A 17,319-nucleotide genomic window follows, 5' to 3' on the forward strand; every position below is an offset into this window, starting at 1 on the left:
GTGCAGAGAAGGCTTTGTATCAAAAGAATCAAGTGACTGAACTGTATCGCGCAATGTAGTTGATTAGTTGATTGGGATAAAACAATAACAAATCAATGAAATGTTTCATTACTATTTATTTTTTAAATTATCCTATCTGAATATGAAAAGTTTACAATTTATAGCTCCCTAATCGCTAGATATGAGGATTTGCTAATTATCTTTGCTTCATAACTATGTAAATTGAATAGATTTGTTTATATATAGCTGTCAGAAAAATATGGAATGTGTTGACAGGCTATTTTAAAATCTATAATTTTCAGACATCACTCATTAAAAAGGTAGATTATAGCACTTTTAGAGATGAAGTAGTAATTGCCTTGGTTTTAAACAGTAACTGTCTTGTAAAATGTACCAAAAATAACTGTATTGACATTTTTGGTTGTTTCACTGATGGTTTTCAAGCATTGCATCTTGCCTTTATTTTTTTGTGAAGAAGGTTAGAAAGAAGGTGTAAAAAGAGAAAGGAAGTAATATGCAGCAAAGAGCCCTGTGGACATAGTAGAAAGCTTGCCACTGGGCTACAGAGTCAGTGTATGATCTCCTGACTAAAACTTTGGACAGACGTTAGGTGAAGTGAATCCTGCATCCTAAGACATATTTGCTTCAAGTAACAGTTCACTGTCAGTCTAACCCTAACCCTAACCACATTGGAAGGATTTTACCTGCTGTGGGCGGACAGGATGGCCGACACGGTCCTGGACCCTGTGGAGGTGGTGGCTGACGGGAGAGTTGTTGCCAAGCTGTTGTCTCTAATGGACATTTCTTTTCTATATATATTCTTGTTGAAATTCTTGTTGTGTACACCTTCTTGTTTGCTGCTGTAACTCCATGAATTTCCCCATTGTGGGACGAATAAAGGAGTATCTTATCTTATCTTAATCCATCATAGCAGGTGAGGACTATCCACTGTAGTCTCGTGTGATTTTGTTTTCTCTGAGTATTGTGTGATAATCCAAAACCACCAACCGGCACCAGTCTGTGTAAAAACATTGTCAAGGCTTTCTTTATCTTTATCTTTATGGCCACAACAGAGAGAACATTGCTACTCATTTGGACATGGATGCCATCTGCTGACGCAATTGGTGTATTACAAATTTCTGAAATGTTTCTTTTTTTAGTCTGGAAGAGTCAATAAGTAATGCACCATTTGAAAACAAGTAATTAGATCTCTGTTATGTTGAGTGAGGCTCAGAGGTAGACCGCTTTAATGGGTCAAAATAAATAATTGGAACCTGTTGGAAAGTCCTCAGGGTGTAGAAAACAAATGGAAAGGGGCTAATCTGGATCGTTAAAAAAAATCTCTTTAGAACTAATGTTGCAGAAAATATGAACAACATACATTTGTTTAAAAAGTGTAACAATTTTATTGAGACTTGAGGCCCTAAACTGCCATTACAAGCTCCATGCTACAGAATGATTGACTGACTCCAAATTGATTTCACTTTACCCTTGAAATGACAAACAAAAGTTGGGGCTTACATGTTAAAAATTAAAAATGCTCTTTACAAAAACAAAATGTTTACAAGATTGTTGAACATATACATGCAAAAACAAATAAAAGTTGGAAAATCATAGCTACTACACTAAGAGGGCTTGAGTGGCCCCTTTCACATTCCCTCCAATGGGAGGTGGAGGATGTCTTGCAACGGGCTTCTCAGATGTGAAAAGAAATCAGACTAGGATTATAACTTTGTAAATACTTTGATTTTCTGTTGGAGTGTAGGTCCTTCACATACTATTTTCTACCCCTAATACAATTTAAATATATATATTAACTGTGACAGCAACAGAAGTACCAGTCTACAATACAACCCCCTATAATGAAGCTAACATCTCCAGTCCAGTGTTTCCCGCCTGATTTAGTGGAGCTTAAAAAAAATGTAGGCTTTCATCATTCAAACATAATCCTCTGTCCACTCTATACAACAAGTCATCTTCACTGAAGATGCTCAAAGATAACCTTGAAATGACATGGCACTGCATCTGATAACATTCAGTCAAGTCAAGACAGAGGTGAGATAAGGAAATCAAAAGATAAGCCACCTTATTTTTGTATCTAAGCACTTAATTCAGCTAGTTGGCATCAAGAACACTCTGACAGTGCTCGTATGGGAATAGGTTTAGGAACAGGTCTAGATTTAATCAAAATGTGTGAAAACAGCCTAAAGACCATAACTAGATCTTGCAAAAATATTCTCTTTTGAGCAAACCTCAGACTCCAGATGACGATGATGAAAGGACAGAAGTCTTTCTAAGTCAGAAGAATTTATGAACAGTGTGCTAGAAAAACAAGACTAACAGTGGTTTTCTTGCCATATATAGACAGTTAACACAATTATTTTATGATTAGACAGTTCCTAAATGAAGGTAACATGATGAAACAGTGTACTAGCTTGTTCAAGAGCGACAAGAAATCTGACCTCCTACATAGACGTATCAGTCTTCTGCTGTATTTTGAGTGTTGCCTAAAATCCTTTAAAACAAGGTAGAACAGATCATGAGTGAGCAAACAGTCTCTACACAACTTAACTAATGCCATGGTTAGTTTGAAATGTAAAGATCCAGGAGAATCTAGTTAGCCTTTAGTGTTTTTTTTAATAGCAGGTTGTAAATTATTAAAGATACGTTTAAAACTTGTGTTCTGGTAAAAAAAAAAAAGAATGAGTTTGAATTTAACTCAGTTTTGAGCCCACTTCACTTTAAGATCAGTTATCTCTATAATACATTAAGTTTAATATCAGATGTGTTCTAACTCTCATAACACCTACAATATTGTATGGGCAGCCAGTTCCTTCCTCTTCTACCTCTGCTGGGATCTTCAGCTTACAAGAAGTGGCTGGCACATGAGTGGCAGCATAAAGAAGACAAAATCAGTAGGACTTGAAACTACACAGTTCTGTGTGCGTCCTTTAATGTCCATGAGTAGAAGAGGGCAGGTCAACAGGTCGCCAATGAGGTGCTGCTGACACACTGACAGTCAATGCGGTCAAAAAATTCTTGCAAACTCCTTGGCAGCAAAAATACAGACAACCTTTCAGTGAAAAGAAGAAGTGTGCGTTTTCATTCAGTTATTGCCATAATACCAAGTCCTGTTGTCCACCATCGTAGAGTCGTCCTCCCCTGTTTGTCAGTGAGATGAATGTAACAGTAGAAAAATACAAAAATCCACCATCAAGCTTGGTGAATGAGCTGTCAAGAATAAACTAAAATTGTTTTTAAGCTAGGCTGTTTTCAAGGTAGAGTACATTTCAGCTCCAATGCTGCTGTCTGTAAGGTCTCTGGGAAGCCGAGGGTCAGACAGTCAAGCGGTTGTTAGACGGCTGTAGGGGGCTCCAGGAGGCTGGATGGCCGGATGAGTCCTGTGAGTACTGGTTCTCCTCTTTAGCGATCCCAACTGTACACAGCCGCCGGTGTCTCAGCAGCCGATCTGTCCGTGAGAAGTTCTAGAGACAGGCAAAAAAAACGTGTTAGTTTAAGTCTGCATTCGATGTGACTGCTAGGCTCAGGCAGATGGAGATCTCTCAGTGCTACAGGATGTTAAGTATGTGCAGTCAATTGCATGTAAAGTATTCTGTAATAGACTGACCTGATGGCAGCGGTCACACTGGTACGGCTTCTCTCCGCTGTGCACCCTCTTGTGTCGGTCCAGGTGGTAACGCTGAATAAACCGCATATCACACGCATCACAAGCGAAAGGTTTTTCTCCTGTGGAAAAAAAAATAGAGTGACCATTTATCATCCTTTCTCCACACATTTCACATCCACATGATCATTTAAATACTACTTCAAAATCCATCATGGCTTTAAAACATGTTATACTGCTCACTGTCTTATACTTACTACTACACTAAAGGGTAACAAGTCACACTGAAGTAAACGTATGACCTGTGAGCTCTCACCTGTATGTGTGAGTATATGTCGTTTGAGGTGGTAGCTACTCCGAAAGGCTCCATAGCAGTGGTCACAGATGAAATTCTTCTGAACCTTCAAGGAACTGTCATCATCCATGTCCATCGGTGGAAGTAAATGCTATCAACAGCGATAAAAAATTAGTCGAAATCAAAGTGAACATCAAGATGCCAATTTAGCCACCAACTTCTGACAGGAAACCATCCTTACCTCCACTTTCTCTTTGACTTTGTTGGATGACCCGGATTTTTTGTGCTTCTTCTTGGGCTGCATATTCTGGTTTGCCTGCATGTCCTTCTCATCCATCATTCTTGATGTGTGATAATCTCCATCTTTTCGGATCAGCTTTTGAGGAAGAAAGGTGGTAGAATAAGTCAAAATCAATAAACAGTTTCTAACAGACTACAATGTTTTAGCAAGTTGAGTAAAACATCAATCCATATTTTCATCTTTGAGATTTGCTCACTGACTAATCAGCCATTAGATTTGTTTCTACACTTTTTTTCTTAATGTTAGATGAATACATTAATTAAAATTGACTCTTACGTTGTCAATACATTGTGAACATCTAAATCTACTGTATATCAGTTGTTTCTGGTGAGCTAATAGAGATGTGAGTACACTAGTGTTGTAGTACCCGAGACCAGTCTTGGTCTTGAGAGCGCTTAATTAAGGTCTCGGTTTCGTCTCGGAATCGGAGGCATTTTTACTCAGTCTTGTCTTGGTCTCGGACTGGGCGGACTCTGTATTTTATATCAAGACTGGTCGAGACCACCACTGTTGCACTGTTGTCCCTGTCTTTACTGTGATAAGAGAGAACCCCACCCACCCACCTCTTTCTCAATTAATTCATTTTTTTCCAACCTTACAACTGCGAATTCTGCGGTGCTACAGTGAGTGATAGGCCCCCTGCACTCAAGCGTTAATGAATGAAGCTAAATACCTGCCACAGGATTACCACAGTCAACACCTATAACCCACCAGATAAAAACACTACAACTATTAGAAAATAGAAAATGCACAACTAATGAGAAAAAAAGGCTCGACAAAATAATCCTGCTCAGCTACCACTACGACCTCCATCCTCTCCTGAGATCACAAGCAACAGAAAAAGTTGTTTTACCTCTAATCTAAATCGAAAGTTAAACTAACGATGACCAAATAAAAAATTAAGGAGTCAAAAGGCTTTCACAGCACGTCAAAAGAAAGGCAATAAAGACAAAACCAAAGCTTGCTTGTTGCTGTCAATTGTATTCAAAGCAAACTTAGATAAATAAACAGAAGTCTTTTATTTTGTTAACTTTCATGATGATTTTTCATACATATAATGGTCTTGGTCTTGTCTCAGTCTCGCCCTGCATTGGTCTTGGTCTTGACTCGGTCTCGACCCCTAAATGTCTTGGTCTTGGTCTTGACTCGGTCTCGGGCCCTAACTGTCTTGGTCTTGTCTTGACTCGGTCTCAATCCCTGAATGTCTTGGTCTTGTCTTGGTCTCGGTGCACTCTGGTCTCGGACATGTCTTGGTCTCAACTAATGTGGTCTTGACTACAACACTAGAGTACACTGAAGAGGTCTATGTTTTTCTCTTTAATTTGCCGGCCAGTATTTATATAATATTCTAACTTGATGACTTAACTTGATGTGATTTACACTCTTTCAAAAGGTAGATACAAGCATTACTCTTGTGCACATTTTCTAGATAGAAATTCAAAATCAAGTCTTTAGTACATTTTTGAGACACCCCTGACCAGTTTCCCTCTCGCTTACCAGGGGTGGACAGCTCCCAGCTGAAGGATGGCCCATGTGGCTGTGGTGGGCTTGCCCATGGTGACCCGGGTGTCCATGGTGGTTGTGGCTATGGCCGTGCTGTGAGTGTGTTTGGAGGCTCTCAGGACTGGCCCTGTGCCCTTGACCCAAAGGTGACATCATCCTCTTCTGTCCTGGGATGTTATTGGCTTGCATCAGGGCCATGCTGGAAAGCACTGCCTCGCAGCCCAGCAACCCAGCCTGACAACACAAACAACATGTCAGAGCAGAAAGAGAGGGACCACAGGACCCCTCAAAGAGACAAGGAGTCAGGGAGAGGAGAGAGAGTAACCACAAAAATAAAGTGGCAGCAGGACTGGGAATACAAACTAATGATGACCATGAGACTTCCACTGACCCATTTCATATGGTCCCTGTTGGAATGGTTTGTCATCGCCGTGGTTTAGTGCGTGTGTGTTTGTGGGAACAGTGGGGGGCTTCACTCAGGATGAAGGGTAACAGAAGAGACCACACCCAACCAAATCATCAGGGGGCAAAGCCTGAAAGTAGAGGTATGACAACACAAGGCCAACATTTTTTACATGCTGGAAACAGGAGCTGGAAAAACATCCAATTTAGTTGGATTTCACAAATCTTGATGTATGAACAGAAATTTGGTTCCAGCATCAGTCTGTGCAATTAATCAGGCAAGAAAGCCCTAATGGTTTGGTACATGCTACGTTTCCATGGTCCACAAAAAAAAACACAATATTGAGACAAAGAAAATTAATGACATCCAGAATAAAACTGAAAATAGTGCACAAGAATAAGAAGTAACAGTGAAGGTAGGATCCAACCCTAAACCCCTGATCTAAAACATATGCTATGGATTGAGTGGAACTGAAACACATAAAAGTATTGTACAGTCAGGACAGTAAAAGTAGTGTTAAATTGTTCAAGTGATGATAAAATGTCCCAGAACTAATATGAAGTTTGAGGTTGTCCTTGAAGAATTCAGTGAGACAAACCAACTAGAGAATCATTGTAGTGTAAAATGGTTCAGTAGCCAGCCAATCGAAATAACTGGATTTCAGGCATTGGCATCAGTCATGGATGTTACAGATGCATGGAACATTGGTGCTCAATTGTCTGTATTTTAGGTCATATATGCCTTCCAAACCAGCTAAATGCAGCATAAAAATCTGGGCAGCATGAGACAGAAGAGGTGTTGCGTTAATTTAACAACATCACTTAATAAAAACAAAAAAAAAAGGAAATAAAATAAACAAAAAACAATGTCATGTAAAACGATTGTATTTATATTTAGAACTTTACAATGTACATTAAAAAAAAATTTGAACATAAATTTTCATAAAAAACGTGTGAGTTATCCTCATTGAACCATGATCTGAGAATTAAAGAACACCAATGGACTAAATCTTGATTTAAATGGTTTGTATTAGAGTTAAAATATAGATTTCACTTCTGGATAATTGAATATGCCCCGGGTCAAATTGACCCAGGAACATTATTGCTGTCCCAGAGAAACGAACATAACAGGACGGTTAAGGTAAGATGCCTGTAAAGGAGAAATGTAATATGCCAATTTGATTTTTGCATCTTTAAAATCAAATTGGCTACATAAAAGCTGAACTATGATAAAGCTAATAAACAGCATGCATGGTACATTTTCAATCAGATCCACCCTTGTTCATCTCTTTAGTGAAACATTTTAATAAATTTAATTAAGTTATCGCAGGTCTATACAGGTCACCAGAGGTTGTCGTGTTTTCATCCTGCAAAAGCAAACATGATATCTTGTTTATGAACTGATGCATTTCAGCACAGCTCGTAAACTGGCGAGCAAGTTATCAATAAAACGTCGTCTTCTGTGTTTTAAAATCGGACTTCAGTGTAACCAGGGTGTCTGGGATATATATTTAGAGTAGTGCATGTGAAGTTACATCAAGGTGAGTCTCTGCTCAGTTAAACAGAATGGGCTAACCCCGCTAGCTAGCCAGTAGTTGGGTTTTGGGACAACTCTTGTATGACTGAACCCCCACCCCCCTCCCCAGACAACACAACAACAGCCAGGCAGGGCGTGCGGACCCAGTGCCGACCACTAAATAACACCCCCCAGTCCGGGTACAGATGTTAGAAAGACGCATGTTGCAAATCGTGAAACGTTGAAGGAGTCGCAAGCGAACACTGCTGGAAAACCACACGCTTACCTTTCAAATTAAAGAGTTTTGGAGGTTATTATTTCTTGTCGCACTTCCAATTTTCTCAGTTTACAAACACTGACAGGAAACGCCACCGGAAGTGATAACCAAGGGGCACGATGATTGGTCAGAAGCCAGGTCATGTGGTTGAAGCGAAGTGACCCATGATGGCGGCCATGATTGTGAGGGAATAGTTGTAGAATAGGTATTCGGGGTAATTTTTGAAAGAACAAGGGTCAGTATAAGTATTTATATAGCATATCATTTACAAACACATACTCTCCCTACTTCCCTAACTTATAAATAATATTCTGTTTTTTTTGTTTTGTTTTTAACTTTCCCTTCTTTTCTTTTCATCGTTGTTTTAAATATTACTCCCTCTTATTAATCTTTTTTGTTTTGTTTTTATTTGTATGTAGATATTCTGTTCTACACTGATACTTTCTCTGTGTTGATTGTTTTCTTTGGAGGGCCACTCGACAAGCCTGTTAGGGTTTTTTTTTTGTCTCCTTCTGCACATAACATGTTAGTGGTTAGTTTTATTATCGAATTTACCGGTTATATCTTGGCTCGTGTTATTACACAGCAATGTTTTGTTTTGTTCATTTAAATGTAAGTAAATAAATAAAAATCATACCAATAAGGGATTTGTAAGTGTTTCTTTACACACTAAAAGGAAATGTCATACTATGGTCTTTATGGGAAAGCAGTGCTTCAAACAGATGATGATCTTGTAAAACCGAATGCATTGCTGCAGATTACAACCAGATATTAAGATAAGATACTCCTATATTCGTCCCACAATGGGGAAATTCATGGAGTTACAGCAGCAAACAAGAAGGTGTACAGTACAAGAATATATATAGAAAAAAATATCCATCAGAGACGACAGCTTGGCCATAATTCTTCTGTCAGCCACCACCTCCTCAGGTTCCAGGACTGAGCTGGCCTTCTTCACCAGTTAGTTCAGTTTTGCTCTCCTGTATCATGTCCGCCCACAGCAGATGAAATCCCTCCAATGTGGCGTTCGTGTCCGGAATTCAGTTGTTAAATTTGCATGCATTCCTTTGAAAGCAAAATACACTCAGATTACCCACATTTTACTGTGAAATAAACACTGTTATGTTGTTTTGTAGCCTGCATCCATTGAGGCATAGTAAGATTTGGAATGCATTTATTTTACTTCTAGGAAAATTCTCCCACAGTACGGTAATGCTACTTTGATTTTTCCAATCTTGCATCTTGCATCATCATTTATTGAATAATTCTCCCACCACTGAAAACAATCATTTGAAGCCATAGCCATCATCACTTATAATTATGATGACCTTTCTGAAGTTTTTTGGACAGAGAGTTAAAAATAAAATAATTGTATCGTAGGGCTCTGGAGTTATTGAAGCAAATGGGGCCAAGCAAGTAGACACACTTAGTTATCAGAAGTCCCCAATGAATAGACATTTATTTTCTTGGCATGTTTCAAATACCTATGGAAAAAATTGGGGTAATTGTTAATGAATGGGTTTATTCATATTTTGGTACATGGTCCTTAACATTTGGTGTCCAGTATCTTCTTTTTTTAATGTGATAATAGAATGCATTAAACACACTGCTTTAAGTTGATCAACTGAACTTGTTCATCAGAAGACTTTGTGAAACATCAGAACTAAATTATAGGCAAGGTGCACATTATATAAGCTGTTTGCATCTCTGTTCACCATTCTTATCATGGTCTTTCAATTTTATCAAGCGTCCCTTACTTTCTGGTAAACCAGCAGAGAGAAAGAGTGCCCTTGCAGTCCAGGTCTTCCACGTGAATTTTGGTGCCAGAGTTAAAGATGAGTTGGCCCTCTGAGAGCTCATTAGCTGGGTCTTTAGTAGTCCTTCAACTGCTGTTATGATTGTTTGAACACACAAAAATACTCCTTAAAGTTAAGATTGTTGGATGAGAATTAACATACATTGTACACATTCATTACATTAGTATAGAACAATGTGTAGAAAGTAGAAAATGCTAGCTATAATGCATAAGAGCCCTGATAAAAGGAGACAGATGATCGATAACTCATCAGGTTGTATAGAGTAGTTCATGTAATTTTAAAGATGCGTTGATCAATAGTAGACATGTCATTAAAGCTGTTGTCAAATCACATTTGTATGTCCCAAAATACAGACTACAAAATCTCCCAATACAGCATTCAAAAATGTGTTACCACAGAACTTTGATTTGGATAAGACCAAACTGTCCATTGAAATAAAAACGTCTTTTTAATAAAAAAATAAAATAATTTTCCTTAATTGATCCCTTAGTGTTATTACATTCAAATAAAATGAATGCTCAGTTGTTTTCCTGATTTTTCCTTTTTTTTTCTCCATGATATCAAAAAATGTACATCAGAAACACTTATTTTAGATAAGAACTGTTAAAAACATGAAGGCCTCAGTCAGTCTTCAACAAGAAGTCAATGTTCTCAGGTGGCAGAGCCCAGTCTTCCTGACTAAGCAGGCTGTGCAGGTGATCAGCAGTGGCTTTCTCCCTCTGACAGGTACGCCAGTGTCGCAACATGGCAAACACACGCTCCACATGCAGCGAGTGGTCCTCCTCAATCTGCTCTAGCTTCACAGATGAGATGTCCAGCGCCAGTCTGCCAATCTCCCTCCAAGATTTGCCAATGGTACGAGCCACGGTCATAAGCTGTTTCTCCGTCACTAAATCAGAACCTGTGAAATAAGACAAGTGAACATGAAGTCAGGTAAGGTGTCTATTATATATTAGGCAAATTATTCTCAGTGAAGTATGACCTACCATTTCTGCTAATCTGTTTGGATGGAGCAGTCTCCTCTGTTTCAGGAAGTGATTTTCTTTTTCTTGGTGTTTCTGTTTGTCCTTGTAAACAGAGAAACTTTTATATTTCACCTTACATTATTGAAACCTGAGATGATGAAAATACTAAGCAGACTCTTTCCTACCTTCAGATGGCATGTTGGCATGCAGATCCTTAGTAAAGCTTAGCAGCGGGAAGGTTTCCTGCAGGGCATGCTCCTTCAGTAGTCTCAGCAGGCCCTGCACAGCTTCAGGTCCTCTCTGAATGATGTGATCCAGCAGTTCTGTCACCTTCTCGCTGGGAACACGACAGGCTTTCACCTGCTGGTAGCCGTGAGGAGACAGCAGACAGCGAGAGTCTGCATGCTGCAGCACAAAGTCGGCATCTCCACTTAGAATATCTATAAGCTTGGCCTTCTGGCTTCTGAGCAGCTGGATTTCTGCTGCTTCCTCCTTAGACATGACTCACTGTCACTTAAGTCAGCTCCTGGGGAAATACAATGAAGAGAAATTCTTTAAAACTCAGGAAATCATTTTCAAAAAGTTATACCAATTTTCATCGTTGATCTTTTAAAGAGACTTCAACTTCCCAATTGTCTTTTGTTTTTTTTTGTACAGATGAAATAGGTTGTTATAATGCTCTCATATTTATTTGAAGCAAAACTTTCAAGGAAGAGGCAAGACCCTCGGGTGATATGTAAATCCCCATTAAGACACTCGCACAGGCTTGTTGTTATTTTTGTAAGGTCGTTTATTGAAAACGTTTTGGCAGCCATATTACATACACACACAGATTGTCTAAACCATTTTATGATATTACTATAGGACTAAAATAGTGTAGATAGGAACTTGTCTGGACTTCCTGGTTTCTACCTGCACAGCATCTGTTGTCGGTCTGCAACAGATGCGCCTCACAGTCTCACTCTCACACCAAATAAAGCTTTTTGGAAACCCAAACAAACCCATAACCATGAGACTCTCACCATCAATTGTTACTGCAGGACTTAACGAAACACGACTTCACAAAAACAACCCATCTCATTGTAAACGGGAGAAAAAACATTTCCTCTGTTTACAGGGTTCGGCTGCTCGGCTCGCACCACTGCTTTACTCTCCCGCTGCATTCTCTTCTTTGTGTGTTTATCAGTCTGTTGTCTGCAGCCCGATGGTCTGCAAATTGTTGTTAACACCAGCATTTTATTTCTGTCTCCATCCAGTGGACGGAAGATTTAACTGCAGTACTAATCTGACATGGTCGAGATTACTTGAAGACATCTGGTGGCATTAAACAACATTGTACTAGTAATAAAATGCTTAATAATGCGCAATAAATGCGTAATAACACAATAAATGCGTAATAACATAACAATCAGGATTTTTTCATTTTAAAACAGCACTGTCACAAATTCTCAGAGGTTCATATCTATCTATCTATCTATCTATCTATCTATCTATCTATCTATCTATCTATCTATCTATCTATCTATCTATCTATCTATCTATCTATCTATCTATCTATCTATCTATCTATTCAATTCAATTCAATTCAATTCAATTTGCTTTATTGGCATGAACAAATACATGTTGTTGCCAAAGCACATACAATTCATACACATAAATTACATATATATTCATTACATACTATATTACATATTTTATACGCATTAATGAACGACGGTGTCACCCATACAGTATATCTCAGTGTCCTCACTTGATGCGGTATGTTCATATACCTTCCCCCAAAATCAGATATTATGGGATCGTGCGTCCCTCAGGCTGTGACAGGCAGACACATATTTGGAAGCCAGAGGAGCTGCTGACCCTTCCCCCAGGAGAACTGACAGTTTCTCTTCTGGGGTTAATGTTGGGAAGTTTGGTACTATTTTAGTAATTTCCCTGTAGTGGGAATCTCTTAGTAAAGAGAACTTGCTACAGTGCTATAGTGTACTATCTATCTATCTATCTATCTATCTATCTATCTATCTATCTATCTATCTATCTATCTATCTATCTATCTATCTATAGAAGAGACTAAAATAATGTGTTTTGCTGGTTTACTGGAATCAACTCACGTTACTTTGCTAGAAATAAAAAAGCGGCTACTGTAATTGGTGTTGTTATAAATTCAAGTAGTTTAACAGTTAACTGAATAGCTTCTCTGTCTAAGCGGCCTCCCCAGAACAAGAAGCTCAAACAATCATTCTGATGCAGGGAGATGTTGTTGTTCAAACTGCTAGAGTGGAATGCTGTAAACATGGGAATAAATATTTGAGTGTTTTATCAGAGCTGAAAAGATTCATTTCATGAATACCAAGCAGAAGATATGTGTGCCGTTGTGTGTGTGTGTGTGTGTGTGTGTGTGTGTGTGTGTGTGTGTGTGTGTGTGCGTTAATTAGATTGTGACACAGATGGTAAAGGGTATACAGTGCATGCTGGGTCAGTGTATCATTTTATAGAAAAGGCCTCTGAGTGTTACTGGACCACAATTATCAGGGAGCAGCGGTCACATGTCTGCTTCGCTTGTTTACTCAGCTCCACTCTGGGAAATGACAAATCAATACCTTATTCTTGGACAGATATTTGCTTTGTGTGAGAGGAAAAGCCTCTGGAGCCCGTTTCATCCACACACAGTATACACTCTGAGTCACTGTGTGTATTAGCTGCCTGAACAAATGCAGTTTTCTCTGCCTACAGTGGGTGGAAAGAGTATGGAGAAGCATAATTTATTCTGATTATTTATTCTTACCACCCAGGTGAGAGAAGAGAAACGCACAATCCATCCACTTTTATGTACTTCTAACGACTTTATTATGCTATAAATTTGCATTATGGGCACAGTAGATCTTAAGAAGTTACATTGTGAAGACTGAAATGCAGTGATCTACTGATCTGAGTAAATAGACGCATGTTGACACTCTGGAAGCTTTCAACTCCGAATGCTGTATAATGTGCCTGTGAAATGTGCACTTGGTCATTTTGCATTAAATCACTGCAACACAAGTGGAGCATATTCTGTATGCAATATGAAAATGAACTTACTTTGCTGCTGAACGAGCACGATCCCACTCATACTCTTGTGCTGTTCAGGCCCCATCGCGCTCTCTGTCAAGTGGTAAACTCCATCTGTATGTGCGTGCTAGTGCTGGATGGTATAATAGCTGGGATGCTCCACAGAGCTGATGGAAAATAATGCAGTTTCCTTATGAGTGGCCCTGGCTTCATTCTACAGGCCTCTGCACCTGGAAAATTGGGATTTTGTAGATGAGTGTGCAATTATGTGTGTGTTTATGTGTGCGCGCACACAAAGGAAAAGTGAAGTGCAGCAGCTTATCCGCTGCATGTCGTAACAGATAAATTAGATTTACATGTAAAGTAACAGACGGGGGAAATAGTTCTCGCTGGCAGTCTTTAGCACTCAGACAGACAAAATGGATTGTGTTTGGATCCAACACTGCTTTACACACCTTTTAACAACACACAGGGGACCTTATTTTAATAATAGACACAAACATGCATAAAATCAACATTTTGTAAACAAGCTTTGGTCAAATCCTTGACAAAAGAGACAAATCACTGCTGAATAATCATTCACCTAACATTCGCAGACTACTTAGTTTCACCTCTTCTTTAAAATATAGACTTCACTCAGTTGCATTGAATCCTCAAAAATGTTCCTCTCTCAGAACTTGTGTAAAGTTATATGATGAATTAGGCTGCACCCCATAGATTGCATGGAAAAGATGGACGGCATAACAGCTCTCTAAAAGCAAAGCTAAAAGATTTCGAGCTCTTGCTGCAGTGTAGGTCATAAGACCTGCCTAGATGGGACATGGGTTAAACTCATATACTGTATAAAATATGGATGTAGTATCCATGACGTCACCCATCTGTTTCTGAAGTGCTGTAGCTATAGTGCTGCTGTCGAGCGAGTGTGACGTGAAGAGGCGGGCTTTGAGCCTCCTAGCCAACAGCTACAGTGTTCCCGCAGGCAGCTGGGCCTCTCATTGGGAGACTCATAATCTCAATATCTTTGAAATTGTTGCGTTACAAAAAAATTCACCCCTGTACAGTGTGTGCCGATCGAGTAATGAGCTATCCAGACTACACTCGTCTTTTGTACCAGGCTGTAAGCATGTTTATCTCTGCTGTAAAGATCAGCTTTTTTGAATTGGTGTGTATGTGGTTTCCAGTACTTCCAGAGCCAGCCTCAAGTGGATCCTTGATGAACTGCAGTTTTTAGCACTTCCGCATTGGACTCATATTTTTAGACCGGAGGTTGCCGCTTGGTGAAACTACAAAATCAAAATACATGTCAAATATTTATTTTCTGAAACACGCTTAGTTGTTATTACAACTAGTTTCTAACATGCTGATTTATTTCCAAACAGCCATTTTGTCTTTAGTTCTACTTTGTAATTTGATGCTAAAAACAGGGTGTAATGCAGTGATTGACAGCTCTTTTGTCAAATGTGGCAGGGGAAGGAGGGGAACAACAAGAGGAAACACAACTAAGCTAACTTAACACTGAACTTTCTATAACTGCAAGTGTCTGCTTTACAGTAAAATGACACAAGAAGTGCTTACGCTGTAGGCTGTGCCAACATAAGGGATCTCAGCTGTTTTATTGGTAAGTTAAATGTTTGCTTTGGTTAGCCAAGTGGAAGGGACGCCAGTGCCAAGAGCTGATCCTCTACTGTACAGACACTGGCACCAAATCCAAGATGTCAACACCTGGCAAAGGTTGTGTTTTGGCTTAATTTCTTTCAGCGATAAGAGGTGTAGACATGTCATCCATCTTTATAAACAGCTAATGCTTGCATCCCAAAGACAGTGTAAAAACAGAGCACAGCATTGACTTTCCTCCTGCAGTATGTACAGTTTGATTTTGCTTTACTTCAACCTGACCTGGGCTGTGCACACAGAGCCCCAGAGACGTGATCCCCCTCTGCTGGCGGGTCAAGGAGCAGTGAGAGGACAGCCATGCATTTGAGTGACTCTGACATGTCTGTTTGTTTAACATGCATTATATATGAAAGACCAGACTGAGGGAGAAGAGAGCAGGGGAAGAGCGTGGCCGAAAAGAAAGAGGGTGAAACAGCGAGATGACACCAGGAAGACAGTGAGACAGGGGGCAAAGAGAAGTGGCAGTGCACAGTCGAGTGGACACATACTGTAGATGGAAAGCATCAGCTGCAGCTGTAAAAGGAGGCTGGATGGAGTTATATAATGGATGGATAAGAAAAGTACAGGAGAAAATTTAAGCAAGGCTCTGTACTGACAACCAAAAGATGGAGTTTGAGAAAATGTTGTCTTTTCTTCAGAGGAAAAAAAGATGTAAAATGTGTTTTGTTATGCTGCTACATCTTTATTATAGCAGGGTGACCATACATTATCATTCAGCATGTTGTATACGTTCTCACAGGTTAATAATATATGAAGCTGTTGTTCATTATGGGAAGAGTACGGTTTGCAGAAGACTTATAGGCTGAGCCTGTAATGTAATTGACGGGTCCATTAAGGCTGATAGAAGTGTAAATAATTCAAGTGCGTGTACCTTTCTGTGTTTGTGTGTGTTTGTATATGCATCCTTGCCGTGTACTTAAGAGAGGATACTGAAGAATGGGAAACACAGGGACATTTTCCTTCCTTTAGGTCTAATGAATGGAAAATGCATTGAGTCTGACAGACGGAGTAGATGCATTCTCAGAGTGCTTTAAAGGCAGCGAGGAGAGGCTGGTGGAAACGTGAGAGAAAAAAGAGACTGTGATTTTTCTGGTGTGTAAACAGGAGACTGTGATATCATTGCAGATGAAGTCACTGGATCTAGGAGAGGAACCAAATCCCAGAACCCTGCATGCGAATGAGACTCACACCAAAGACAAGTTTAGAAAAAGGGGAGATGGGAGATTGCGCTGCATGTTTCAACTGCGGCACAAGTCAACCTCTAGAGGGAGCTCTTATCACGTAAATAGCTGTCTTTGGCTCCCTCCCTCAACTCTACCTTTAAGCATACCTTCTGTACAATTTCATCCATTAAGCTCAGACCTCCCTCAGCTCAACAACATCTCTGTTCTTTGAACTTGACTTGGCACAAGATCCCTCTGGCGAAAGAGAACGAGCCAGGTTTCCTTTGCTACACAAAAGAGAGCCAGCAGCCGAATGGACCAACACTCTGCCGGCTTTGGGGGATTTTTCTCGACTGTCCTAAACTAAATGACCTCTGTGTATGAGCTGGAGTGAATGTGTAATGTTTTTTTAAGGACATCACACCTTACATATTGATCCAAGAGAGGGCTGCTGTTACCCTCTGTGACACTGACAGGACATCAGCTAACACCTGCTAATGCATCTTGAGGTCCTGGTGGATTTACAGAGAAATTGACAATATAACAAGACCAGACTGGTTTACACTTAGAGGGGAAAAACAGGCCAGAATATCTCCTGAGTGTGAAATGTTCTGTACTCAATGAGATATTTGAGTACAGAGCTGCTGATATGGATTACAAGTTACTAATTCCAGCCTTCACTAAGGTTTCCTGACAACTTTGATGCTCATCCATTTTGATAAAACATGAACCT

General features: G+C 39.6%; 2 protein-coding genes across 3 annotated transcripts; both read right to left on the bottom strand.

Annotated features, from left to right (window-relative positions):
- Positions 1-1,386: 1,386 nt before the first annotated feature.
- On the bottom strand, positions 1,387-8,057 carry znf740b (zinc finger protein 740b). Of its 2 annotated transcripts, XM_034696242.1 has the most exons (7): positions 7,929-8,057; positions 6,116-6,257; positions 5,719-5,958; positions 4,162-4,296; positions 3,942-4,071; positions 3,629-3,747; positions 1,387-3,485 (listed from the first exon to the last, which is right to left on the bottom strand). In XM_034696242.1, exons 2-7 carry the CDS (start codon positions 6,149-6,151, stop codon positions 3,336-3,338), a joined length of 810 nt encoding a protein of 269 aa, XP_034552133.1. In that variant the 5' UTR covers positions 6,152-6,257; positions 7,929-8,057; the 3' UTR covers positions 1,387-3,335. The 2 variants fall into 2 exon arrangements, with proteins under 2 accessions (XP_034552133.1, XP_034552135.1); XM_034696244.1 differs by lacking the exon at positions 6,116-6,257 and having other exon boundaries at positions 7,929-8,044.
- A 1,097-nt stretch (positions 8,058-9,154) lies between these two features.
- On the bottom strand, positions 9,155-11,992 carry zgc:174906 (uncharacterized protein LOC571548 homolog). Its single transcript, XM_034696089.1, has 4 exons — positions 11,724-11,992; positions 10,887-11,227; positions 10,723-10,803; positions 9,155-10,637 (listed from the first exon to the last, which is right to left on the bottom strand). The coding sequence occupies exons 2-4, from the start codon at positions 11,200-11,202 to the stop codon at positions 10,357-10,359; spliced, it is 678 nt and encodes a 225-aa protein (XP_034551980.1). The 5' UTR covers positions 11,203-11,227; positions 11,724-11,992; the 3' UTR covers positions 9,155-10,356.
- Positions 11,993-17,319: the final 5,327 nt, after the last annotated feature.

This window comes from Notolabrus celidotus, chromosome 11, assembly GCF_009762535.1.
Source record: "Notolabrus celidotus isolate fNotCel1 chromosome 11, fNotCel1.pri, whole genome shotgun sequence".
Taxonomy (NCBI): Eukaryota; Metazoa; Chordata; class Actinopteri; order Labriformes; family Labridae; genus Notolabrus; species Notolabrus celidotus.

Coding starts and splice junctions, on each gene's coding strand:
- zgc:174906 (XM_034696089.1), bottom strand. CDS start 11,202: ATGTCTAAGGAGGAAGCAGCAGAAATCCAGCTGCTCAGAAGCCAGAAG. Junction 10,804..10,886: donor TGCCAACATGCCATCTGAAG/GTAGGAAAGAGT, acceptor TCTGTTTACAAG/GACAAACAGAAACACCAAGA. Junction 10,638..10,722: donor CAAACAGATTAGCAGAAATG/GTAGGTCATACT, acceptor CTTATTTCACAG/GTTCTGATTTAGTGACGGAG.
- znf740b (XM_034696242.1), bottom strand. CDS start 6,151: ATGACAAACCATTCCAACAGGGACCATATGAAATGG. Junction 5,959..6,115: donor ACAGGGACCATATGAAATGG/GTCAGTGGAAGT, acceptor TTGTGTTGTCAG/GCTGGGTTGCTGGGCTGCGA. Junction 3,486..3,628: donor AGTGTGACCGCTGCCATCAG/GTCAGTCTATTA, acceptor GCCTGTCTCTAG/AACTTCTCACGGACAGATCG.